The sequence below is a fragment of the Budorcas taxicolor genome, chromosome 5 (genome assembly GCF_023091745.1).
Source record: "Budorcas taxicolor isolate Tak-1 chromosome 5, Takin1.1, whole genome shotgun sequence".
NCBI lineage: Eukaryota > Metazoa > Chordata > Mammalia > Artiodactyla > Bovidae > Budorcas > Budorcas taxicolor.
In genome coordinates, this window is record NC_068914.1 from 16,394,854 (window position 1) to 16,421,259 (window position 26,406).

Here is a 26,406-nt window from a genome sequence, read left to right on the forward strand (position 1 = left end):
ATTCTTAAAGTTTGGTATAAGTGTGGGAAATCTAAATGAAATGCTGTCCTTCTACAGTATTTGATAGTGGGAAATTAGTCACATTTGTTTCAACGTCTTTTTTTTTTTCAGGCTTGTACTATGAAATTCAAAATAATGATATTCGAATGGAAATGGCATTTCATGAAGCCTTCAAACAGCTTCAGGCACGGGTTCTTCAGGCACAAGTAACGAGGCAGAAGAGTGCTGGCACTGTAGAGTGTGTTGAGGAAGGAGGGAAAGCAGAATCCAGCTTAGGTCCTTGGGGAGTTACCAGTGGTTCTTCTACAGCAGCCCTCAAAGTGGAAGCCCCAACAGGTAGGTCCAGGGAGATGGTGTGTGGCTATTGGAAGAATTATTGGCCTCATGAGTGGGACCTGGCACATAGTAGGTACTCAGTAAATAGTTGTTAAATGAATGAGAACGTGGAGTTTTGAGTTGTTCCAGGGCTACCAGGCAACAGTCCTTCTAAACATTTCCTCATTCATGTGACTGAAAGTTGGAAATTTCTACTGTTGTTGCTTGTCAATTTTTTGAGACTTAAAAATTTTTAGAGAATTTAACATCTCTGAAGGTGAAGCTGAAGGTGAAGTCGCTCAGTTGTGTCCGACTCTTTGCGACCCCGTGGACTGTAGCCTACCAGGCTCCTCCATCCAGGGGATTCTCCAGGCAAGAATACTGGAGTGGGTTGCCATTTCCTTCTCCAGGGGATCTTTCCGACCCAGGGATCAAACCCGGGTCTCCTGCATTGGAGGCAGATGTTTTAACCTCTGAGCCATCAAAAGGGGTATCATTTTAGCAGAGTAAGTTTCATTCTTTTCCCCCTCACTCTCTTCCCCAGGATCTAAAGTCTCAGTAATGTGATTGTAAAATTTTTAAATTTATTTATACACATTTTTTTTCCTGTTCTTCATTGACATTCTCCTTTCCTCCACTTTAGGAAATCATTCTAATGTGTTTAAGTTGTGTGTTTTTATGTGTTTCTTGCATGTGTTATTTTGTTTATAAGTTGTTACACTTATTAACAAAGAATTGTTAATTTGTGTACATATATTTTCAACAGTTTAAGGTATAATGGATATTTCATAAACTGCACATATTTAACGTGTACAGTTTGATAAGTTTTGACATACGAACACATCACCACAGTCAATATAATGAACATAATGAACATATCTGAAAACTCCAGAACTTTCTTTGTGCCCATTTGTAATCTCTTTCTCCCATCCAAGTACTCAACAGGCCTGACCCTGATCAGGTGAGATCTGGCACATTCAGGGTGGTATGGCTGTAGACTGTAATCTCTTTGTCTTGGCCCTGTTTCCATATAAACACCAATCAACTTTCTATTACTATGTGCTGGGAGCCAGCGTGAGGAATTCCACCCGTGACAAGGTCATGCGGCAGAGCTCTGATGGCAAGGCTAATCAGACCTCAGGTTTTACCCCTGGGATTTCCTGAGCATCCACGCCCAAAAAAATAAGAATCTGCCTGCTTTTCCACTCTTCTAATATTCTCTGGAAAAAGTCAAATCAGGGCTTTAGCCTTCTGCATTTGAAAGGGATGTTTCAGTAAAAACCCCTCTGATAACTCTCTAGCTTGCCTAACAGGTTCCCCCAGACCTCTTACAGCTTGTGAATTGCTTACAGCCCCCCAGCCGTGAGAGGCACAAAGTTTAAAAGCATCTTAAAGATACAGAGCCTTTTCTAAAGAGTTAAAAATTATATTGGTAGAGGGTTTTCACTGTTGACTCAATGACTGCTACCAGGCCTCCATATTCTTTATCTTTTAGGCACCTGGGAGGATGTTAATCAATGTAAACGGAATATGGAAAAAGATATATAGTAGTTTTGATGTTAGCAACACTAGACTTTTGAGTTAATTACTTTTGTTATATATCACTGCACTCCTCTTGTGTCCTTGCTATGTAAGAATGTAACTTTATTTAGTGCTTTCTGAGAGTGGCACCAGACTTTGGGAAGATCAACACAAATAAGTCTTCTGGTTGACAAACCCTTATCAGAAAAAAGGCTGTAAAATGTTAATTGGCCTTTTTGGCTAGAAGATGATGTCAATCACCTAAGACTTGTGTATACAATGAGGTATGCAGAGAGAAAAGCCTGGTTTTGATAAGAGTCTGGGCTGCTAATGCTGCATAACTTTGTGTTACCCATTGATCTCCATGTTTTATTAAAAGTATAAAAGGCCTTCTGAACAATAGAGGACGGGGCCAGTCGCTGGACTGGTTTCCCCCGTGTCTCCTCTTTACTCTAATTTCAGGCTGAATTCCCATCTGGAGTGGGGCGGCTCGCCATGTCTACTTACTTGTCCCGGCTTTTAAGATCCACGCGAGGGAGAGCCCAAGGCGGGGCATTCCCCCCCCCCCCCCCCCGCCCCCGATATTCAAGTGGGCGCCAGTGGCCCAACGTAGATGGTGCTAGCTCCTTGTCTGGAACTTTATTGGCCTTCCCCGTAAGCCAAGTTATTCAGCCTTCTTTCTCCACTTAATTTTCCTACTACACTATATCTTCCTAATCTAATCTTATATTAATAAATAAATAAGTTTTCCTCGCCAACACCGTCCCTGCTTCGAATTCCCTGGATCCACCGGGGCTGGACCCCGGCACCTATGGATGAGTTTGCATTTGTTATACTTTTACTTATTTATTTATGGATGCGCTGGGTCTTCATCAATGTGTGCAGGCTTTCTCTAGCTACAGTGAGTGCGGACAGCTACTCTTTGCTGTGGTGTGTGGGCTTCACATTGTGGTGGCCTCTCTTGTTGCAGAGCAAGGGCTCTAGGGCTTTGGGCTCAGTTGTGGATCACAGGCCCAGCTGCTTCACCGCGTGTGGAATCTTCCCAGACCAGGGGTCCAACCTGTGTCCTCTGCATTGGCAGGCAGATTCTTAACCACTGGGGATGTCCCAACTTTAGAATTAAAAAGAATTACACAGTATATACTCTTTTTTGGTCTGACTTTTTCCACTTTAGTTAGTCAGTCAGGTCAATCACTCAGTCATGTCTGACTCTTTGCAACCCCATGGACTGCAGCATGCCAGGCCTCCCTGTCCATCACCAACTCCCGAAGTTTACTCAAACTCATGTCCATTGAGTTGGTGATGCCATTCAGCCATCTCATCCTCTGTTGTCCCCTTCTCCTCCTGCCTTCAATCTTCCTAGCATCGGGGTCTTTTCATGAGTCAGCTCTTCGGATCAGGTGGCCAAAGTATCGGAGTTTAAGCTTCAGTATCAATCCTTCTAATAAACATTCAGGACTGATTTCCTTTAGGATGGACTGGTAGGATCTCCTTGCAGTCCAAGGGACTCTCAAGAGTCTTCTCCAACACCACAGTTCAAAAGCATCAATTATTCAGCACTCAGCTTTCTTTATAGTCCAACTCTCAGATCCATACATGACCACTGGAAAAACCATAGCCTTGACTAGATGGACCTTTGTTGGCAAAGTAATGTCTCTGCCTTTTAATATGCTATCTAGGTTGGTCATAACTTTCCTTCCAAGGAGTAAGCGTCTTTTTATTTCATGGCTACAGTCACCATCTCCAGTGATTTTGGAGCCCAAAGAAATAAAGTCTGCCACTGTTTCCACTGTTTCCCCATCTATTTGCCATGAAGTGATGGGACCAGATGCCATGATCTTCGTTTTCTGAATGTTGAGCTTTAAGCCAACTTTTTTACTCTCCTCTTTCACGTTCATTAAGAGCCTCTTTAGTTCTTCACTTTCTGCCATAAGGGTGGTGTCATCTGCATATCTGAGGTTATTGATATTTTTCCTGGCAATCTTGATTCCAGCTTGTGCTTCATCCAGCCCAGTTTTTCTCATGAAGTACTCTGCATATACATTAAATAAGCATGGTGACAGTATACAGCCTTGACATACTCCTTTTCCTATTTGGAACCAGTCTGTTGTTCTATGTCCAGTTTTAACTGTTGCTTCGTGACCTGCACACAGGTTTCTCAAGATGCAGGTCAGATTGTCTAGTATTCCCATCTCTTTCAGAATTTTCCACAGTTTATTGTGATCCACACAGTCAAAGGCTTTGGCATAGTCAATCAAGCAGAAATAGATATTTTTCTGAACCTCTCTTGCTTTTTCGATGATCCAGCTGATGTTGGCAATTTGATCTCTGGTTCCTCGGCCTTTTCTAAAACCAGCTTGAACATCTGGAACTTCATGGTTCACGTATTGCTGAAGCCTGGCTTGGAGACTTTTGAGCATCACTTTGCTAGTGTGTGAGATGAGTGCAATTGTATGGTAGTTTGAGCATTCTGTGGCATTGCCTTTCTTTGGTATTGGAATGAAAACTGACCTTTTCCAGTCCTGTGGCCACTGCTGAGTTTTCCAAATTTGCTGGCATAGTGAGGGCAATAATTTCACAGCATCATCTTTTAGGATTGGAAATAGTCCAACTGGAATTCCATCACCTCCACTAGCTTTGTTCGTAATGATGCTTCCTAAGTCCCACTTGACTTCACATTCCAGGATGTCTGGCTCTAGGTAAGTGATCACACCATCGTGATTATCTGGGTCATGAAGATCATTTTGTACAGTTCTTCTGTGTATTCTTGCCACCTCTTCTTAATATCTTCTGCTTCTGTTAGGTCCCTACCATTTCTGTCCTTTATTGAGCCCATCTTTGCATGAAATGTTCCCTTGGTATCTCTAATCTTTCTCATTCTATTGTTTTCCTCTATTTCTTTGCCGTGATCACTGAGGAAGGCTTTCTTATCTCTCCTTGCTATTCTTTGGAACTCTGCATTCAGATACTTATATCTTTCCTTTTCTCCTTTGCTTTTGGCTTCTCTTCTTTCCTCAGCTATTTGTAAGGCCTCCTCAGACAGCCATTTTGCTTTTTTGCATTTCTTTCTCTTTGGGATGGTCTTCCTCCATGTCTCCTGTACAGTGTCATGAACCTTCATCCATAGTTCATCAGGCACTCTGTCTATCAAATCTCGTCCCTTAAGTCCATTTCTCACTTTCACTGTAAAATTTTTAGCGATTTGATTTAGGTCATACATGAATGGTCTTGTGGTTTTCTCTACTTTCTCCAGTTTAAGTCTGAATTTGGCAATAAGGAGTTCATGATCTGAGCCACAGTCAGCTCCCGGTCTTGTTCTTGCTGACTGCATAGAGCTTCTCCATCTTTGGCTGCAAAGAAGATAATCAGTCTGATTTCAGTATTGACCATCTGGTGATGTCCATGTGTAGAGTCTTCTCTTGTGTTGTTGGAAGAGGGTGTTTGCTATGACCAGTGTGTTCTCTTGGTAGAACTCTATTAGCCTTTGCCCTGCTTCATTCTGTACTCCAAGGCCAAATTTGCCTGTTACTGCAGGTGTTTCTTGACTTCCTACTTTTGCATTCCAGTCCCCTATAATGAAAAGGACATCTTTTTTGGGTGTTCTAGAAGGCCTTTTAGGTTTTCATAGAACCATACTTCAGCTTCTTCAGCATTACTGGTCAGGGCATAGACTTGCATTACCATGATATTGGGTTGCCTTGTAAACGAACAGAGATCATTATGTCGTTTTTGAGACTGCATCCAAGTACTGCATTTTGGACTCTTGTTGACTATGATGGCTACTCCATTTCTTCTAAGGGATTCTTGCCCACAGTAATCAATTTAATAGTCATCTGAGTTAAAATCATCCATTCCAATCCATTTTAGTTCGCTGATTCCTAAAATGTCAGTGTTCACTCTTGCCATCGCTGGTTTCATCACTTCCAGTTTGCCTTGATCCATGGACCTAACATTCCAGGTTCCTATGCAATATTGCTGTTTATAGCATTGGACCTTGCTTTCATCACCAGTCATATCCACAACTGGGTGTTCTTTGTATTTTGGCTCCATCTCTTCATTCTTTCTGGAGTTAGTTCTCCACTGATCTCCAGTAGCATATTGGATACCTATCGACCTGGGGAGTTCATCTTTCAATGTCCTATCTTTTTGCCTTTTCATACTGTTCATCGGGCTCTCTAGGCAGGAATACCACACTTTGTCAGAACTCTCCACCATGACCTGTCCATCTTGGGTGGCCCTACACAGCATGACTCATAATTTCATTGAGTTAGACAAGACTGTGGTCCATATGGTTAGATTGGTTAGTTTTCTGGTGGTTTTCAGTCTGTCTGCCCTCTGATGGAGAAGCATAAAAGGCTTACGAAAGCTTCCTGATGCGATAGACTGACTGAGGGGGATACTGGGTCTTGTTCTGATGGGTGGGGCCATGCTCAGTAAATCTTTAATCCAATTTTGATTATTTTGAGACTCAAGCATGTTGTTGCCCATATAAGTAGTTCATCCTTTTTTATTGCTAAATAATATCCTGATGTGTGGTGATACCACACTGTATTTATTTAATCAACGTTGGGCTGGAAGAAGCACAAGCTGGAATCAAGATTGCTGGGAGAAATATCAATAACCTCAGATATGCAGATGACACCACCCTTACGGCAGAAAGCAAAGAACTGAAGAGCCTCTTGAAAGTGAAAGAGGAGAGTGAAAAAGTTGGCTTAAAGCTCAACATTCAGAAAACGAAGATCATGGCATCTGGTCCCATCACTTCATGGGAAATAGTTGGGGAAACAGTGTCAGACTTTATCTTTTTGGGCTCCAAAATCACTGCAGATGGTCACTGCAGCCATGAAATTAAAAGATGCTTACTCCTTGGAAGAAAAGTTGTGACCAACCTAGATAGCATATTGAAAAGCAGAGACATCACTTTGCCAACAAAGGTCCGTCTAGTCAGGGCTATGATTTTTCCAGTGGTCATGTATGGATGTGAGAGTTGGACTGTAAAGAAAGCTGAGTGCTGAATAATCGATGCTTTTGAACTGTGGTGTTGGAGAAGACTCTTGAGAGTCCCTTGGACTGCAAGGAGAGCCAACCAGTCCATTCTGAAGGAGATCAGCCCTGGGATTTCTTTAGAGGGAATGATGCTGAAGTTGAAACTCCAGTACTTTGGCCACCTCATAAGAGTTGACTCATTGGAAAAGACTCTGATGTTGGGAGGGATTGGAGGCAGGAGGAGAAGGGGACAACAGAGGATGAGATGGCTGGATGGCATCACTGACTCGAAGGACGTGAGTCTGAGTGAACTCCGGGAGTGCATGATAGATAGGGAGGCCTGGTGTGCTGCAATTCATGGGCTTGCAAAGAGTCAGACACGACTAAGCGACTGAACTGAACTGAACTGATATATATTTGGGCTGTTTCTAGTTTGGGACTGTTAAAGTTGCTGTGGATATTGTGTACAAATTTTTGTGTAGACATGGACTTTCATTCTTTTGGATAAATACTTATTATTTTTTGTCGCAAAGTTGTGTTTGACTCTTTGCAACCCCATGGAATGCAGCATGCCAGGCTTCCTTGTCCTTCACCATCTCCCAGCATTTGCTCAGATTCATGTCCATTGAGTCAGTGATACCATCCAACCATCTCATCCTCTGTCACCCCTGATACTAGGAAAGATTGAGGGCAGGAAGGAAAGAGGATGAGATGTATAAATACTTAGAAGTCGAATAGCTGGGACTGTTCAACTTAGAAGTTGAATATCTGGGTTATCTAGCCATATGTTTTTTATTTTCTAATATTTGAGAATTTTTCCAGATATACTTGTTTCTTATTTCTAATTTAACATAATAGTGGTTAGAAAATGTACTTTACATGATTTGAATCCTTTTAATTCTATTTTGACTTGTTTTATGGTCTAGTAGTTTAATCTGACTTTATCCATGTACACTTGAAAAGAGTGTATATTCTGAGGTTGTTGAGTGGAGTGTTGTAAAGTGAGTTTAATTAGTTGATTATGTTGTTCAGCTCCTCAAATGCTTTATAGTTTTGTGCCTTTGAAGTTTTGTTTAAATAGTTCTTCCTACCTCAAGTCACATTTTCTTCAGTTAACTTTATAATATTAGTTTTACATTTACATGTTTAATCTGTCCAGATTCCATCTTTGAGTGTAATGCTAGGTGGGAACTAGTTTCATTTTTCTCCATGTAGAGAGATAATTTTCTCAAAACCATATGTTAAACAATCATCTTTTATCATTTGATTTAAGGTGTATATGTCTCTGAGCTCTATGTTCTGATTTGTCTGATCTGAAAACAACATCACATTCCTTATTGCTGTGGTGTTATACTATGCCTTGGTTTCTGGCATATGAGGTTTTCCCATTTACTTGCTTTTTGTATACCTGATTTACCTGTTCATGAATCTTTATTCACCTATATGAATTTTATAGTGAGTTTATCAAGTACATTAAAAAGCCAGTTGGACATTTTATTTCGACTGTATTGAGTTTATAAATTAATTTAGGGGTAATACACATCTGTGCTTCTGTGCCTGGTCCTCAGTCATGTCCAACTCTTAGTGACACCGTGGACTGTAGCCGTCATGCCCTCCTTCAGGGGATCTTCCCAACCCAGGAATCAAACCCAGGTCTCAAGCATTGCAGGCGGATTCTTTACCGTCTGAGCCAACAGGGGACCCCAGTAGACATCTGCATATTATTAACCATTCTATCCAAGTTTGTGGAGAATCTCTCCATTTACTCAGGTCATCTTCTGGGTTCTTTATTAAAGTTTTTAACATTTTTTCACCAGTGAGGCCCTGTTTAAGTAATTCATAGTTGTTTTATTGATTGCATTGCTATCAGAAGAGTATCTTATTTTAATTATGTTTTCTAGTTGGTTATTGCTGGTGTTTTTTAATGTATGCTATTGATTTTCTACATTTTAGATTTTAGTGTATACTATTGCTCTTTAAATTTGACTTGTGTATGATAATCTAATTTGACTCATTTTTTTAAAATAGGGAGCTTAGTTTATTTATTTGTTTATTTTCAGCTGGGCTGGGTCTTCGTTAGTATGCGGGCTTTTCTCTAGGTGCAGAGAGTGAGGGCTACTCTCGTTGAGGAGGGCAGAGTTCTCCTTGCAGTGGCTTCTTTTATTGCCGAGCACAGGCTCCCGGGCGTGCAGGCTTCGGTAGTTGTGGCACTTGGGCTCTAGAGCACAGGCTCAGTAGTCGTGCACAGGCTTAGTAGCTCCTTGGCACGTGGCATCCTCCTGGACCAGAGATCGAACCTGTGTCTCCTGCACTGGCAGGAGGATTCTCCATCGCTGAGCCACCGGGGAAGCCCGTAATTTGACTCTTATTGACTCAGGTAGATTATTACTTCTATTGTTTTTTCCAGAATATGATTATTATATCATCTGCCAATAATGATAGTGTTACCTTTTCTTCCCAATTCTCATACTGCTCACCTCTTTTTATTATTTACAGTAATATGTTGTATATTAGTTGTAGTGTTCAGCCTTGTCTTCTTTCCCTAAGGGGAATGAGTTTAAAGTTTGTCTATTAAATCTAAAATACGGTTTTAAGATTTTTCTTAAAAATAAGAAAAACAAAACCTTTACAGAATTAAGAAAAGTCTCTTCTGTTCTTAATTTCCAAAGAGTTTTTTTTCATTAATAAGTATTGATCTTTATCAGATTCTTTTTCTGCATTAATTGAGAAAAAATTTTCTCCTTTTATCTATTAGTATAGTGAACAACATTGATAGATTTCTTTTATACTGAACAGTCCTCGCAATAATTGAATAAATACTGCTTGATCATAGTGTATTAACTCTTAATATACCTTTTGATTTGAATAGCTAACTCTTTATTTTGGATCTTTGCATCTGTGTTCATAAATGAAAGCCTATAATTTGTTTTGTCTAGTTTTATGATCCAGATTATTAGGTACCTTTTGTTCTTTTGCTTTTAGTCTTTAGTGTATTTGTATTTTATGTTTATTAGTGTTATTCATGGCATTTTCTACTTTTTTGCATTTTCTACTTTTTAGAGTTCATCAATTTCATCTAGGTTGAAAAAATTCATTAAAAGGACATGTTTTTTCATATTAATATATTATTTTTATACAAACTTTATTTTTTAGAGCAGTTTAATTTCTAAGGTTATGTCTTGTTCTTTTATTGATAACATATTCATCTATCTCTTCATTTTCCCCAATTCTCTATTTAGTTCTGTGTTAGATAGGTCGGTTGGCTACATTTCCCTGTCTTGAAGAAGTGCCTTATGTAGGAGATGTCCAATGGGGTCCAGCAGGGCACTCTTCTCTGGTCACCAGAGGTATACACTCTAGAAGTATCCCTCTTCTCTTGTGGCAAGGTGAACTTTATCGGCATGCTGGTAAGCAGGACTGGCCCCTGGCCCAGTTGTCCATGAGGCTGTGCCTCACGTGGTGACTGAGGGCCCACTGGATAGCACAGTATCTTCCTGTGTGGTTGGTCGTGCGTCCCTGAGGGACTCAAGGCTGGTGCCAGTCCACTGGTGGGCAAGTCCGTATCCCCAAACAGCTGTTTGTGAGCTCCAGGGGAGCTCATGGCTTGTGCCAACCCACTGGTGAGTGGGGTCGATTCCCTTTGGTAATAGGCCGAAGGGAAGATTCTAAAATGGCATTTGCTAGTACCAATGTTATTATGGTAGAATGCTTCAGAAATAGCTGTTTCACCAGTGTTTGCATCCCTAGAGGGAGTACCAGCTTCTGCCACTCCAGAAGGTTCTCCAAGATCAGCAAGAGGGTCTGACCTGGGCTCCTTTCAAGTTAATGCCTCTGCACTGAGACTTGGAGCATGTGAGATTTTGTGGATGCCGTTTGAGTGGATTATCTATTTCCTATAGTCCTTTGGCTCTCCTTATCCTAAGCCCCACTGGTTTTCAAAGCCAGATGTTCTGAGGGCTTGTCTTCCTGATGCAGAATCCCTGGGTTGAGGAGCCTGATATAGGGCTCAAACCCCTTGCTCCTCGGGGAGGACCTCTATGATGGTGATATTCCTCGTGTTTGTGGGTCACCAAGCTGAGAGTGTGGATCCTGACTATACCATGTCCCCATCCCTCCTACTATCTCATTGTGGTTCCTTTTTTAAGTCTTCAGTGTGGAAAACATTTTCTTCTAGTCTCAGTCATTTTCATAGATAAAGACAGCTGTTCTATAAGTGGTTGTAAATTTGGTGCATCCAAATTTACACCTCCCTCCAAATGGGAGGCGGTGAGTTCAGGGTCTTCCTACTCTGCTATTTTGGCCACCTCCAGTTTCTTTTTTTTTTTTTTTCATTAAGATCATCATGTCTCGATGATCAGTCTGCATATTTAACCAGTCTCTTTTTCCTGAAATGCATATTGTATTACCTCCATCTCTAATAGTTTGGGTTTCCTTCTCTTTCTTGTTCTGCCTACAATGCGGGAGACCTGGGTTCAATCCCTGGGTCGGGAAGATCCCCTGGAGAAGGAATAGCAACTCACTTCAGTACTCTTGCCTGGAAAATCCCATGGATGGAAGAGCCTGGTAGGCTACAGTCCATGGGGTTGCAAAGAGTCGGACATGACTTAGCAACTTCACTTCACTTCGCTGTCTTGATACATCCATTGGGTGTAATCATTTCCCAGTAATATTGTCTTACTTTCTAAGATCTCACCGACCCTCACAGTTTCTGTTTCTCTTCTCATAACTCTCAAATGTCTGTCTTTAATGCTGACGCCCCTCCAGAGTCTAGCAGTGGATTTTTCCACTAGTTAACTCATCTCCCCATATCTCAAACTGACTACATTGTTATATTAGGCACCCAAGCTCATGATCTCAGAGTCAGTCCTGCTTCTTCTTGCTTGCTTACTTGACCTTCCCCATATCTTTATATCAAGTTGATTTCCCAGACCAGCTGATTCTCTTTTGAAATATTTCCACCGCTATCCATTACCAATATCCAGAGTGTTATAACAGCCTTATTATGGACTTCTTCATCAACATTTTTTTCTCCTTGCTGCATAGTACTGCTAGAGTAATCTTCATAAAATACCACTTTAATCCTCTGATTTTTCTGCTAAAACTCTTCATTGTAACCCTCTTCTTTTTCTTATAGAAGAAAACTCCTAGCATTCAAATACCAATACAGTCTAGCCCCTAACCTCCCTTTCCTTAATTTTTGCTATGCAGTCCTCAGTACCTATTAAAATAATTAGCTTGCTACTCCCAAGCTTTAGCCCCTACCTCTTTACCTATCCAACTTTTACCTATTTTTCAAAGCCATATCTTTTTCTCTAGCTGAGAGTGACCTCTTCTGAGTCAGAGCTAATTGGCATTGATCATTTCCTAACTGGCATTGCTTTTTATTTTTATTCCTAAAACATGTATTTATGTGAGAGGCAGCATGGTATGTTTAAGAGCTTCAGCAAATTAACTTTTCTGTGGTGGTTCACTTTGTTTAAGGCAACATAATAAACATATCTCATAGTGTTGTGAAAAATAAATAAAACTATGCATTACAGTCCTTATGTTCAAATACAGTCATGTTCAAATGGAGCTACTTTATATGACGATGATGATGATGGTGACGATTTTTGAGTAATGAGATACAATGGAATTCTTGTCCTCAAGGAGTTTTAATATTTTGTAAAACTATGTTAATATTCTCCTTTGGATTCTTGAGATTCTAGGTATAGCTTTGGCAATAGGTATTTGTTTGGCATTATCAGGTCTTGGGCTCACAGCAGGTTTGGACTAGCGAGTCATTGTGGCAGGAGCTGTGCTGTCCGTGTAGCTTGTGCTCTTTAAATTAATCAGAATAAAAGTCTGCAAAACAACGTTTCTTTCCATGAAATATTTAGAGGATATGTATGCTTTGGAAGTTACTTGTATTTTATCTTCTTTTATAATAAATTTTTTTCACTGTATTTGTCTTTCATTTTTTAAATTATGAAAATATGATAACACATTTATAGGAGACTTGAAAATGCATAACAGAGTTACTTGTAGTTCCACTTATATATTATAATTATTTTTTAAAGTAGGTAAATTAAGAGTTTTAGTTGGAGATTCAATATCAAGCTCTCAAAGATTAACAGAATGAATATACAGAGAAATAGAAGGATATAGTAGACCTGAAAAGCACTATAAACCAATTTGACATAATTAAGATTTACACAATTTTCATATAACAATAAGAAACAAATTCTGTTCAAGGTCCCATAGACTATAAACTATGAAGACATTGGAACATATCCAGTGATATAAGACCAGGTGCAAAAATTTCATGGTCTAAATATACTGATATCATACAGTCTGTTCTCTTTTCACTGTGGTATTATGTTAGAGATCAACATCGAAATATATTTGAAAATAACTCACATATTTTCAAGTGCAATATGACATTTACCAAGAGAGATATTTGACTTAGCTATTGAGAGCCTCAACAAAATTAGAAGACAAAAAACACAGAGGGTAGTTGCAGAGAAGAAAGTGTTTGAATGAGAAATTAATATCAAAGATACTTTAAAAATCTCATTTTGGGGAAGTTAAATGTCACAAATATTTGTAATAGAATAAAAATGAAAAGAGAATTTACCAGAATTTGTTGTACACTGAAGCTGCTCAGTGCAATTAAATACAATGTGGAGTCTTGAATGAAGTATGAAAACAAATAATGGACACTAGCATAATGAAGGAAATGGCAACCCACTCCAGTGGTCTTGCCTGGAGATTCCCAGGAATGGGGGAGCCTGGTGGGCTGCCGTCTATGAGGTCGCACAGAGTCGGACACGACTGAAGTGACTTAGCAGCAGCAGCAGCATGATAATGAATAAATACTGTATCACATGTTAACTTCCTGTTGTTTTTTTGCCAACATAGTATTTCTTTATATTTTCAGAATTGGATTAGAAGTTTCAAGCCTCCTTCAAATTTTTTCCTATAATAAACATTTAAATATTAATACAGTTTAGGAAGGTGTTTCTTTTCTCATTAAAATATAATCTTTTTAGGACTAGGAGCTCCATTATCCATTCTAGATGAATTTCTTGATGAATCCTCTCAGCTGCAGTCTGATTCCCATGAACCCATTTTGTCTGTACAATCTCAGGATCCAGCTGCCAGCCAAAAAGCATCTAACATACTTATCAAGGAGACAGCATCAAAAAAAGGTAACTAGAATAAAGATTTCTGCTTGAAAGAAGGGCATAAACAAACTAGGCAATGATAAAGACTCTTATGATGACCAAAATGGCAGTCTTGTTTGAAGTTGATTGGTTTATGTGTTATGTTTAAATTCCTTCATATGAGGCTAGTCTCTGAAATCCAATATCTAAAGGTTCAAAGTATCTACAGATCTGTTTCACATTCAGGAAGATCTGAATACTTTTTTTTGGCCGGAGAGGGGGTGGGTGCATGCTGTCCAACATGTGGGATCTTAGTTCCCTGACAAGGGGTTGAACTTGTGCTTCCTGCAGTGGAAGGGGGGAGTCCCAACCGCTGGACTGCCAGGAAAATTGCAGGAAGATCTGAATTAAAAAAAAAACTCTCATTTCATTCAACTTTTATTTGGAACCACCAGTAGACTAACCTTGAGAACCTATGAGATCTCTTTGGGGGCCATTGTTGTAGAATAATCTATAGCTTTCAAGATTATACTTTCTCTCTTATAATTGAGTAGAATACTCTCTCTTCTATGTATCTGAGGTTCTGAATTTTTTCTTTATATCTAATTGTCTATTATTTTAATATCATATTTTCAGAAGCCCTAAAATCTCAAGAGTCATCAACTTGTCTGCATTCCACCCCGTATAGCGTTTCCCAAACTCCTACCACCATTTTCATGGAGACCATACGCTTCTTGATGAAGGTCAATGCTGTGCAGGTAAGAATATTTGGAATAGGGCAAGTAGAGGGAGAGATTTTAATGAACTACTTATTCTATTATAGTGGTGTCTTTGCAAGTTTAAATGTGTATGATGCAGAAATCAGACATGTTTCTAAGAGCACACTGTAGGCCTAATGGTATAAACATCCAAATGTGAACTACTCTCTGCAGAAAGCATTAGCAGACCTCACTGCCAGTCTGCTTCCTATAGAATATCAGCAAAGCAAAGTCAGACTCTGAGTTGTATAGCCTGATGTTACTTTAATATGGGAACTCATATTATGTGAGTGTTAGGGGTTCACAGGAGCCTAAGCACACCCTTCTTTCCTTCCAGATTCTGAACCAATTGAAACTATTACACAATGCTATTGAGGGATAAAAATATTAACTTTTTATTGGTAAAACTGGGCTGGATATGTGATTGGTCCCAGATCTGACCTAGCCGTGCAGTCATATGTGGAACAGCTGGAAAGGTGCAGTCTCCTCCCAGGGAAGAAGAGCATCCTGCAAGGTCTACCTACCACATAGGCAATGAGGAACATACCCATGAAGCAAGCAGTAAGAGAGAGAGCAAGATGCAGGAGCCAAGAGAGCTGGCCCTCAATCTGTAGAGTGCATGTCCCACTTGAGGGTGGGCAAACTCAAGAAAGGGCAAGAATTACAAACTCAATGAGAGTGGACCGCATAAAACAGGAGCCTTTAACATACTAACCATTCACAGTAGCGAAACAGGCTCTCTGTCTTCCTAATTAAATGAATCACTTTTCCCCCCAGGTCCAAGAGCCTGAGTGCAGGTAGAGGAGAGAGCTGCAGAGCCTTCCCCTGTATTTTCCTAAGCAGGTATTAATGTTAGTGGAAGTTTCTGTGTTATAGCCTGGGATGAGAACAGAGGGAGAAGGGTTTCTCCTCTACTTAGCAAGTATATATGAGTTTGTCAAATTTGCAGGCCTTAAATCATATTAAAAACAAAGAATAGCCCAAAGTATAACTGGTGAATCTAACAAATATTTGAGAGTATGTCAGAAACAGACATTTATGTTTCTAAGATCCCAAGTCTAGAATTTTAGAAAGGGAAGTTTTGCCTCATTCTGAGTTTCCTTGTAAATGCCTGAACATTTATGTTATATGTTAATTTGGTGGTTGATGAAATGCCTATGTATGCTACACAGTAGGCTAAAATTCATCTAGTATGATGAGCAAGAACAGGATTGTATAGTACTAAGATAATTAACTTGGAAATATTCCCACATGAATAGCTCTTACTGGAGCCATGATATGCTGAATGTTCATAACTCACCTCTAGCCTTTTGAAATTGATAATCATCTCATTCTATAATATACTCTTTATTATTTATTATCAGAGACACAATCTTCAACCATGAGAGCTGTGGAACTGACACAATGCAGTCATTTACATGTTTCTTATCATCTGATTTTTCCTTGCAGTATGTACACAGAGTGCTTGCCCATGAGCTACTGTGCCCTCAAGGAGGCCCCAGCTGTGAGTATTATTTGGTGCTGGCCCAGACACACCTTCTCAAGAAGGACTTTGTCAAAGCAGAGGAATACCTTCAACAAGCTGCCCAGATGGACTACCTGGTAATTACTTTTGCTGCTGCTGCTACTGCTAAGGCGCTTCAGTCGTGTCTGACTCTGTGCAACCCCATAGATGGCCTCCTACCAGGCTCCCCCGTCCCTGGGATTCTCCAGGCAAGAACACTGGAGTGGGTTGCCATTTTCTTCTCCAATGCATGAAAGTGAAAAGAGAAAGTGAAGTCGCTCAGTCGTGTCCGACTCTTAGCGACCCCATGGACTGCAGCCTACCAGGCTCCTCCGTCCATGGGATTTTCCAGGCAAGAGTACTGGAGTGGGGTACCATTGTGTCTTAAATTTAGTTTGGAGAAGGGACAAGCAGTTAACTCATTTTATCTAATTTCCTTCCATTTGTTTTTCTTAATTAATCATGACTTTTACAAAGGCCAGAGAAAAGATAAGGACAGCTGTTTAGCAGACAGTTTATCTACTTCAGTTTTCCTGAACTTCTACTTTCTCTCTGTAAACACCATCATGAATGTTTTTCTTAATATTTACCCGAAGGACAAAATGACTTTGAAGAATGAGCGGGCAGTCCTAGAGCAGTATTTCCCAGTACAACTGAATGGCCCTCTTTCTAATTTGCAAAAAACACGGACTTCATTTAAATAAAAATATTAAACAAAAATCATTAATATGCTTTTAAATACTATCTCATCCCATGTACTACTTGTTCTTCACTTTCTCAGAACCCTAATGTCTGGGGCGTAAAGGGTCATCTCTATTTTCTGAGTGGAAATCATGTGGAGGCCAAGGCATGCTATGAGCGAACCATTAGTTTTGTAGTGGATGCTTCTGAAATGCACTTTATCTTCCTGCGCCTGGGGCAAATATATCTGGAAGAGAAAGAGGTGAGGAATAGAGGATGGGGAATAACTGGTCATGGGCTGGGACCTGATTAACATTAACATCCTTCTTTGAGGATTAAAAATAGTAATATGATACTTTTACATCCAAAGGTAGTGACTTGCTCAACATCAGATAACCAGTAATTAATAGAAGTAGGATTCAAACTCAGGCAGTCTAATATTCAGTTAGGTTCAGTCGCTCAGTTGTAGCTGACTCTTTGCGACCCCATGGACTGCAGCACACCAGGCCTCCCTGTCCATCACTAACTGCTGGAGCTTACTCCAACTTATGTCCATTGAGTCGGTGATACCATCCAACCATCTCATCCTCTGTTGTCCCCTTCTCCTCCTGCCTTCAATCTTTCCCAGCATCAGGGTCTTTTCAAATGAGTCAGTTCTTCACATCAGGTGGCTAAAGTATTGGAGTTTCAGCTTCAGCATCAGTCCTTCCAATGAATATTCTGTGAAAAAACATTTATAGAGGATACACTGCTTTGTAATAAAAATACTGTGAAAAAAATTACAGAGAAAAAACATTTACAAAAGAGACACCGCTAAAGGCTGCTATCCAGAATATACAAAGAACTCTTAAAACTGAACAATAAGAACAACAATTCTTTAAGAAAACAATATTTAAGAAAAGGGCCAAGAACCTTAACAAACACAATACAGATGAAATACAAAAGACAGAAGGGACCTGCCTGGTGGTCCAGTATTTAAAATTCCATGCTTCCACTGGAGGGAGTGCAGATTTGATCCCTGGTCAGGGAACTAAGATCCTGCATGCCACACAGTGGGGCCAAAAAATTTAATGAAAGAAGAAATACAGATGGAAAATAAACACATGAAAAGATGCTCCACATCATATATCATTAGGGAAATGAAAATTAAAACAGTAACGAAATAAAACTATACACCAAAATCTGGCCAAAATCTGGCACATTGACATTGCCAAATGCTGCTAAGGATGTGGGAGCAACAGGAATTCTCTTTCATTGCTGGTGGGAATGACAATTGATACAGCTACTTTGTAAGACAGTTTGGCAATTCCTAACAAAATCAGAAATATTTTTACCCTCTGATGCAGCAGTTGTGCTCCTTGTATTTACATAAAGAAGTTGAAAACTCATCTCCACACCAAAACCTGCACATGGGTGTTTATAGTAACTTTATTTATAACGGCCAAAACTTGGATGCAGCCAAGATGTTTTTCAGTAGGTGAATGGATAAATAATCTGTGGTACAGCCAGATAATAGAATATTGCTATGCTAAGTCACTTCAGTCGTGTCCGACTCTGTGTGACCCCACAGATGGCAACACACCAGGCTCTCCCGTCCCTGGGATTCTCCAGGCAAGAGCACTGGAGTGGGTTGCCATTTCCTTATGCAGTGCTAAAAAGCTATCAAGCTGTCAGGCTATGAAAAAACATAAAAGGAGCCTTCAGTTCAGTTCAGTCGCTCAGTCGTGTCTGACTCTTTGCGACCCCATGAATCGCAGCACTCCAGGCCTCCCTGTCCATCACCAACTCCCGGAGTTCACTCGGACTCACGTCCATCGAGTCAGTGATGCCATCCAGCCATCTCATCCTCTGTCGTCCCCTTCTTCTCCTGCCCCCAGTCCCTCCCAGCATCAGAGTCTTTTCCAATGAGTCAACTCTGCACATGAGGTGGCCAAAGTACTGGAGTTTCAGCTTTAGCATCATTCCCTCCAAAGAAATCCCGGGGCTGATCTCCTTCAGAATGGACTGGTTAGATCTCCTTGCAGTCCAAGGGACTCTCAAGAGTCTTCTCCAACACCACAGTTAAATGCTTGTTATTTAATGAAAAAATCAAATAAGCGCAAGCTAGGCAGTGCATGATTCCAACTGTATGATATTCTGGAAGAGGTAAAACCATGGTGACAGTAAAGGTATCAGTGATTTCCGGGGACTGGAGGAAGGAGAGTGATGAGTAGATGAAGCATAGAGGGTTTTAAGGGCAGTGAAAATACTGTAATGATGGAAAAATGTCACACGTTTGTCCAAACCCATAGAATGTACAACACCAAGAGTGTACCCTGAGGAAAACCGTGGACTTTAGGTGATGATGATATGTCAGTGTAGGTTCATCAGTTTTAACAAAGATAGTACTCTGGTGGAGGATATTGCTAATGGGAGAGCCTATGCATGTATGGGGACTGGGGGTAATTGGAAAATCTCTGTATTTTCAGTTTTGCTGTGAACATAAAACTTCTCTTAAAAAGTTATAATATGAGTCCTTAATAATCCAAGGACTCATCTAACTTAGATTGGTGTGGAGTGTTAATACAATTACAGAAGCCCCATGATTATTCTGGCAATGCAGTATTTAAAGCTTCTAGAAGAACAACAGCTTAGTGGTGCTTTCTTTCTACAGTACGGAAAGGCAAAGAAAACCTACTTGCAAGCCTGTAAGAGATCACCTTCATGCCTTACCTGGCTAGGACTGGGAATCGCCTGTTATCGGGTAAGAGTATGAGGTATTGAGACTAGCCTGTGCGTATAGCTGACCTTGACTCCTTGGCCTTCCAGGCATCCATGGGGTTTGAATGATGGTGGGAAGGCTATCAGGGCAATCTTCTCTAATAAAAAGCTGCTCTTCAAAGCTGTTCAGTAGAAAAGTGAAGTTCCATCTGAACTACAAAAATAAAATGTTCTTTAAAAATCCCACAAAAACTAAAGTGTGAAGCTATATAATAAAAAAATTAATGTTATTTGGTACATAAGCTCATAATTTTATGATATTACCTGTAAGAGAAAAGTGATATAGGATGTGAAGAATCTACTCAATTAAAGAAGCTAATTGATGCTTATTAAGCTCTGTGGCCCTTCTATATTCAGGAAAAGTTGCTACAGCCTCTGGCAGATCTTCTGTTCCTCTGCCCCTGAAAACTCTTTAGTCACCCTTCCCTCCTTTTCTCTAATCTTTGAAAGAGGCATGTGTTCTCCTGTTCTCGTCTAACTCCTTCATGCATATTTGTGATCTTTCCCTTTCCTTTTCTCCTAATCCCTTACTTTATTAATATTTTCTTTTTTTAAAATTTACATTGCTAAGCTTTGCTTCTCAATCAGCTCTTTCCATATACTTCCTCCTTCTTTAACAGCGATAACAACCTCCCTGGTTGTTAACCTTAACCAAAAGAGTGTTTATGTGCCTTGATTCCTATCCCTCATTGCTGTTTTATTTTTTAAGTCATAAAGGTAAAATATGATCATTATAGAAAATATAGATGATACACAATATGAAGAAAACATGAAAGTATTCTTAATCTCACCATTGATGATAACCAAAGGTGTTAACGTTTGAATGCATTTTCCTCCAGTCTTTTTTTGTACATATATGGTGCTAGTGGTAAAGAAACTGCCCGCCAGTGCAGGAGACATAAGAGACACAGGTCTGATCCCTGGGTTGGGAAGATCCCCTGGAGGAGGGCATGGCAATGCACTCCAGTATTCTTGCTTGGAGAATCCTATGGACAGAGGAGCCTGCTGGGCTATAGTCCGTGGGGTCGCAAATAGTTCGACATGACTGAAGTGACCTAGCACGGAAGTAATTTTAATGTATAAGATTGTAAATAATATATTTGCTACTTTGTAATCTTTTTTCTACTTGACAATATAGCATTGGTACTTTCTCACATCTTCAGTTAGTCTAAAACATGAATTTTGATAACTGTGTAGTATTCCCTGGTTTGGATGAATAAGTAAGATTACCATGTAATTTATCATATAAACCTGGACACTTTTAAGAATGTAAAGGGCAATATTAATACTTACACTGGGATATAGTCAACTGGGACATGTGATCACTTATATAGAAGCCGTATGCCCTCTGTTCCACCTTCCCAGAAGGGATGTAAAACAACTGTTGGTGTTAAAAACCAAACAGCACTTGCGAAAGTACAAGAAACCAACTATATAAACTAGTCAGCATAAATCATGCTTCTGTTTGTTTTAAGTAGTATAAAAATATTTTTATTGATATAGAAATTCAGAAAAACTTGTGTTAAGCCCTACTGCTAAGATGTCCAAGTAATCTCTGCCCCCCAATGAGTGTTTCAGTCGTAGTTATACTATATCTATGTGTGGGGATATCACAATTTACTTGACCAGCCACTTAGTATTGGACTTGTCATTAGTTTCTACAATTATATTATTATAAATAAAGCAGGAATAAACATTCTTAGACATAAATCTCTGTGCATAATTCTGTTATTTCCTTAGGATATATTCACAGAGAATGTAGAAAAATGTTAGTCTTTATAGTGTCAACTCATGTTCTAGAAAGGCTATATACTGATTTTTACTCTGCCAGGTAAGAGAATCCATTTTACTGTTAACTTCATCAACAACGGGCATTATCATTTGCCAATTTGATATGTATCTTTTGTTCTTGGCTGTGCTGCACAGATTGTAGGATCTTAATTCACTAACCAGGGATTAAAACTGGGCCCTTAGCAGTGACAGCATGGAGTCCTAACCACTGAACCACTGGGGAATCCCAATATGTATCTTAATTTACATTTTCATCACAAAGAAGTTGAAATCATGTGATACAAGTATTTCTTTACTTGTGAATTATATGTTCATTTCCTAGGTTGCATTTACCCTTCACTTCCTTGCAATTAGATGTATAACCCTAACACTTGGCTGAAACTTCTCTGACAAGGACCACATATAACACCTTAATTGCCAAATGCAGCAGACCCTTAGATGAATTCTGTGACAGTTAACCTGTTGACTGCTAACTTCTTGAAGCCCTCTCCTCCATTGACTTCCACAAGGGTGTCCTTCTCAGCCTTTTTTTCGCTGACTCCTGGTCTTTTACCCACCATAATTGTTGGGTCCTCCTGGGTTCTATAGCCAGCTCTTCTGTCACTGTATTTCTTCTCACTAAGAAATATCATCCACCCCAGTGGGCTTAACTACCGCCTGTGCCCCAGTGAATTCTAAAGTTTCAGTTCCTAACACTTTCATGTTCTGACCCTTCTGTCAAACAGCTCCCTTTGGTGGTCCCCGAGACACCTCATAATTTACATATCCAAAATATAACCTAACTTATCTCTGAAGGATTCTCACATTCCTTAAGCCTGTACGTTCCCCTTTATTCCCTATCTTAGTGAATGGGACTAAATGAACTCTGTCAACCAAACCAGAAACTTACAAGCTATCCTAGTCTACTCCCATTACTTCTAATTAGGCATCGAATATCCTATTAATTTTGCCTCCTAAGTGTCTCTATTCTATCCTCTTCATCCTACTTTTGCTGCTCTAATTCAAGCTTTATCCCCTTTACTTGCTAGGCTGGTCTCCTGTTCTCCCTCAATTCGTCTGCTGCTGTTGTTATCAAAGTGGTCTTTAAAATATGCAGATGCCTATTACTTCCCTATTTAAACCCTTCAATACTACCCCTTGTTTCAGAATAATAATCAGATTTTTTTAAAATTGATCTGGTCTCTCCCTAATCCTCTCAGTGTTATCACTTCCTTTGTTCTCTTTCTCTCTCACCTTATTTCTCTCTCCCCCACCCATCTCTTCTCCAGCCACACAGGTTTATTAAGAGTTTCCTGAGCATGCCATTCTCTCTGAAGCCTCCATGCTTCTGTATATGAAATTCCTCTTATCCGGAATGCTTTGAAATACAGCTAACAGCTCTTTATTTGCTGAGATTGACTTTAGCAATGTTTCTTCTCTGAAGCCATCCTTTACTCTCAGGAAGAATTATTCCTCTGTCCCTCCACTAAATTATACGTACATACACGTATATGTGTGTGTGGGTGCTTATTTTGTATCAGGACTCTTCATGTGTTTGAGTTTTCATTTTGTCTTAATTTTTTATATATCTGTCATAAAAGGGCAAAGGTTGTATTTTTTTCTTTTGTATTTGAGGACAAAGATTGTATTTTTTCTTTTATTCAAATTATCTAGCATATTGCCTGGCACAGAGTAAAGCCTTAGCAAGTATACGTTGATTAAATAATTAATATCTCCAAGACATTTAAAGTATGGGAAAATGTATGGGCATTTTTGAAAGGCCATTGTTCATATTGTCTTGGGCCTAGAAACCAATTATCATCTTTTATAAAACAGGATAATGAACAGCAGTTTACTAGGGAGAGAGAAGTATCTTATCCTTTCCTTAGGTGGCCTTTTGGAAGATTTTACAAAGCAAACTCACCATATTAGGGGCAACAATGATATCCATGTGCCCAGACCTCAGGGAGCACCCTAGAATCTCTGAATACTTTATAGATTGCTCAAGATTGTGCTATCAATAACTAATGTTAGGGGAAAGAGAACCTTTCTGACCAATAGTAATTTGACAGACTAATAGGACTTTAACTTAAGAAAGGGATACATGATGTAAATGAAACAACTACAGATGTCTCTGACACCCCATTGTGTGCAGGGAAATCACTGAATGATGCACACATGATAGAGAATACTTTTGGTTTTTCCAACCCTGGCACCTGAAGCTCCATGGGGCATGGAAGCCCTCATGGGCCTGCTGTAGAGAGAGGGAAGAAGAGGGGTATAAATTGAGAGCCCAGCAGACAGGGCTCCAGATTCCCCTACCTGATTTTTTTTTTTTCAGTAGTATTTTTTTCTGCATGTTCTTTATTTACTTACTTATTTTTGGCCACATGTGGTCTTAGTGGAGAAGGCAATGGCATCCCACTCCAGTACTCTTGCCTGGAAAATCCCATGGACGGAGGAGCCTGGTAGGCTACAGTCCATGGGGTCGCTAAGAGTCAGACACGACTGAGCGACTTCACTTTTTCTTTTCACCTTCATGCATTGGAGAAGGAAATGGCAACCCACTCCAGTGTTCTTGCCTGGAGAATCCCAGGGACAGGGGAGCCTGGTGGGCTGCCGTCTATGGGTCGCATAGTCGGACACGACTGAAGCGACTTAGCAGCAGCAGCAGTGGTCTTAGTGGCAGCATGTGGAATCTTTGTTGTGCCATGTGGGATCTTTGCAGTGCACGGGCTCTTCCTCGTGGAACTACGCTTCTCTCTAGTTGTGGTGAGAGGGCTCAGTTGTCTCATGGCATGTGGGATCTTAGTCCCCCAGCAGGAATCGAACCCACATCCCCTGCACTGGAAGGTGAATTCTTAACCACCAGACCACCAGGGAAGTCCCCTACCTGATTTTTTAATCAAAGCAGTTCTACTTTTAACTCATTCACATTGCTCAGTCATGTCTGACTCTGCGACCCCATGGACTGTAGCCCACTAGGCTCCTCCGTCCATGGGATTCTCCAGGCAAGAATACTGGAGTGGGTTGCCATTTCCTTCTCCAGGGGATCTTCCCGACCCAGGGATCAAACCCAGGTCTCCTGCATTGCAGGCAGATGCTTTAACCTCTGAGCCACCAGGGAAGCCTCATATATTGGAACACCACCACAAAAGATTTTGTTTGAACAATGATTTCTGTTGCTAAAATTTTTTTTAAGTTGAAAATTATTAGTATGGGTCACACATACACCAGTTATTTGGACATAGCATTTTCAGCCAAACAGATTCTAGCTGGCTTAAGTGGAAATTACTCTGACTTAACAAATCACATATCTTCTTTTCCTTTCAAGCTGGAGGAGCTCACAGAGGCTGAGGATGCTCTCTCTGAAGCCAATGCTTTGAACAACTACAATGCTGAAGTGTGGGCATATCTGGCTCTGGTCTGCCTGAAGGTGAGTGTTTATTATCCTTACACAGTGTCCTTGGGCAGAGAGGTGAGGGGCCAAGTAAAGAAAGGGATAGTGGGAAGGCCATCAATTCATGATAGTTGAGGTCTGGTGAGCTTAGATTTGGTCATTATACTGGTGATGAAGGAGGGGCCATGTCTGGGAAGCTTCTCCTTAAAATGTGCCTGAAAATTATATGCTTAGGTGTGTTTGTCTGGAAAGGAGATTCTAAAAATAGAAGTGAGGCACTTGGATTTGGTGGTCTCAGGTGAGTGGTAAAGAGGGTGGACTGGAATTGACCACCAGTGGGGGTTTCAGGTGGAGTGGGCTCCATGAGACATTTTTGAGCTGTTCATCAGGCCCAACCCCAAGCCACACAAACCAAGCCCAGCCCAATGTGTGCCCTGCCCCAAGATGAAGGAGCATGTACAGATCAGATTGTGGTCTGGGGCTGTAGTTAGGAGATGTGCAAGGGTTATGCAGTGGGATGGCAGATTAGACTTGGGGAAGAGAGGTTCTCCTTCTGCTCTCCTTTTAGCACCCTCTCATGTTTAGGACCTCAAGTCTGGGAATTGTATAGTCATGCCATTTATGCTCTGGATCTACCAAAAATGTAGGATATGGTCTATAAAAGCGATATAAAAATCCAGTGATTAAAAAAAGGCAAAGTAGCCTATAAGGGTATAGACATAAATGAATTACCAACAACAGAAATCTCTGATAGACTGAAGCTATTTTCCCCAAAAGTCCTATCATTTAAAACATGTACCCAAAGCTGTGAAGCATTCTTCTTCATAATTGTCTCTGACATTTTTCTCTGAGAGCAGAATTCAGATAGTTTAGCTATTCAGAAAGATAGATTAGATATTTACCTGAGTTCTTACCTCAGCTCTACCAAACTAATCAGGAAAGGCATGGTGTTTATATGTTAAATGTATTTAGTTATATTTAATGACCTGAGTTCCTGTTTCATTAAAGAAGTTTTCATTTAAAAGAATTACAAATGGGAGTGATATTGTATCAGAATGTAACAAGGTCAGATACCAGCAAAGGAGATTCTCTTATACTGTTTCTGAATCATTCCTTCCTGTTGAACTGCTGGCTAAGGGTGGAAATTTGTGATAGCTCCTTAACCTGTAGGAAATAACCCTCTCATAATTAAAATAACTTGCTTCAATAACTTGCACATTAGCCTAAGATTCAAATTGGGAATGATGAGAGTGGCCCTCAATTTTTTGTTGGCCAACATAATACAGAACCAACAGGGTATATTGTGATTATAAGAGAAACTAACAAAATAAAAATGATTGAACTTTCTCTTTGGAGTAAATATCAGTATGAGGAATACATGAGTTCTTACCCCAGCTCTGCCACAACTAGCTGTGGGATCCTGGACAATTTATTTAAACTTGCTGGGCCTCAGTTTCTTCATCTATAAGCTAAAATGCAAGCTTTCAATACACTTTGCTCAGAAACTGATTGATAAAACATGGAAAAAATTAAGGATATTTAAGTACAGGAGACAGGGATCAAGAT

The 26,406-nt window shown here is 40.1% G+C and overlaps 1 protein-coding gene across 1 annotated transcript in view; it reads left to right on the forward strand.

The window, feature by feature from the left end:
• Positions 1–26,406, forward strand: part of CFAP70 (cilia and flagella associated protein 70) — a 78,008-nt gene that overhangs the window by 47,272 nt on the left and 4,330 nt on the right. The window contains exons 19-25 of the mRNA XM_052640446.1: positions 112–336; positions 13,854–14,012; positions 14,604–14,725; positions 16,175–16,327; positions 17,011–17,172; positions 19,564–19,653; positions 24,775–24,876. Of these exons, the coding sequence (XP_052496406.1) occupies positions 112–336; positions 13,854–14,012; positions 14,604–14,725; positions 16,175–16,327; positions 17,011–17,172; positions 19,564–19,653; positions 24,775–24,876 (1,013 nt within the window). The remainder of the gene's footprint in view (positions 1–111; positions 337–13,853; positions 14,013–14,603; positions 14,726–16,174; positions 16,328–17,010; positions 17,173–19,563; positions 19,654–24,774; positions 24,877–26,406) is intronic.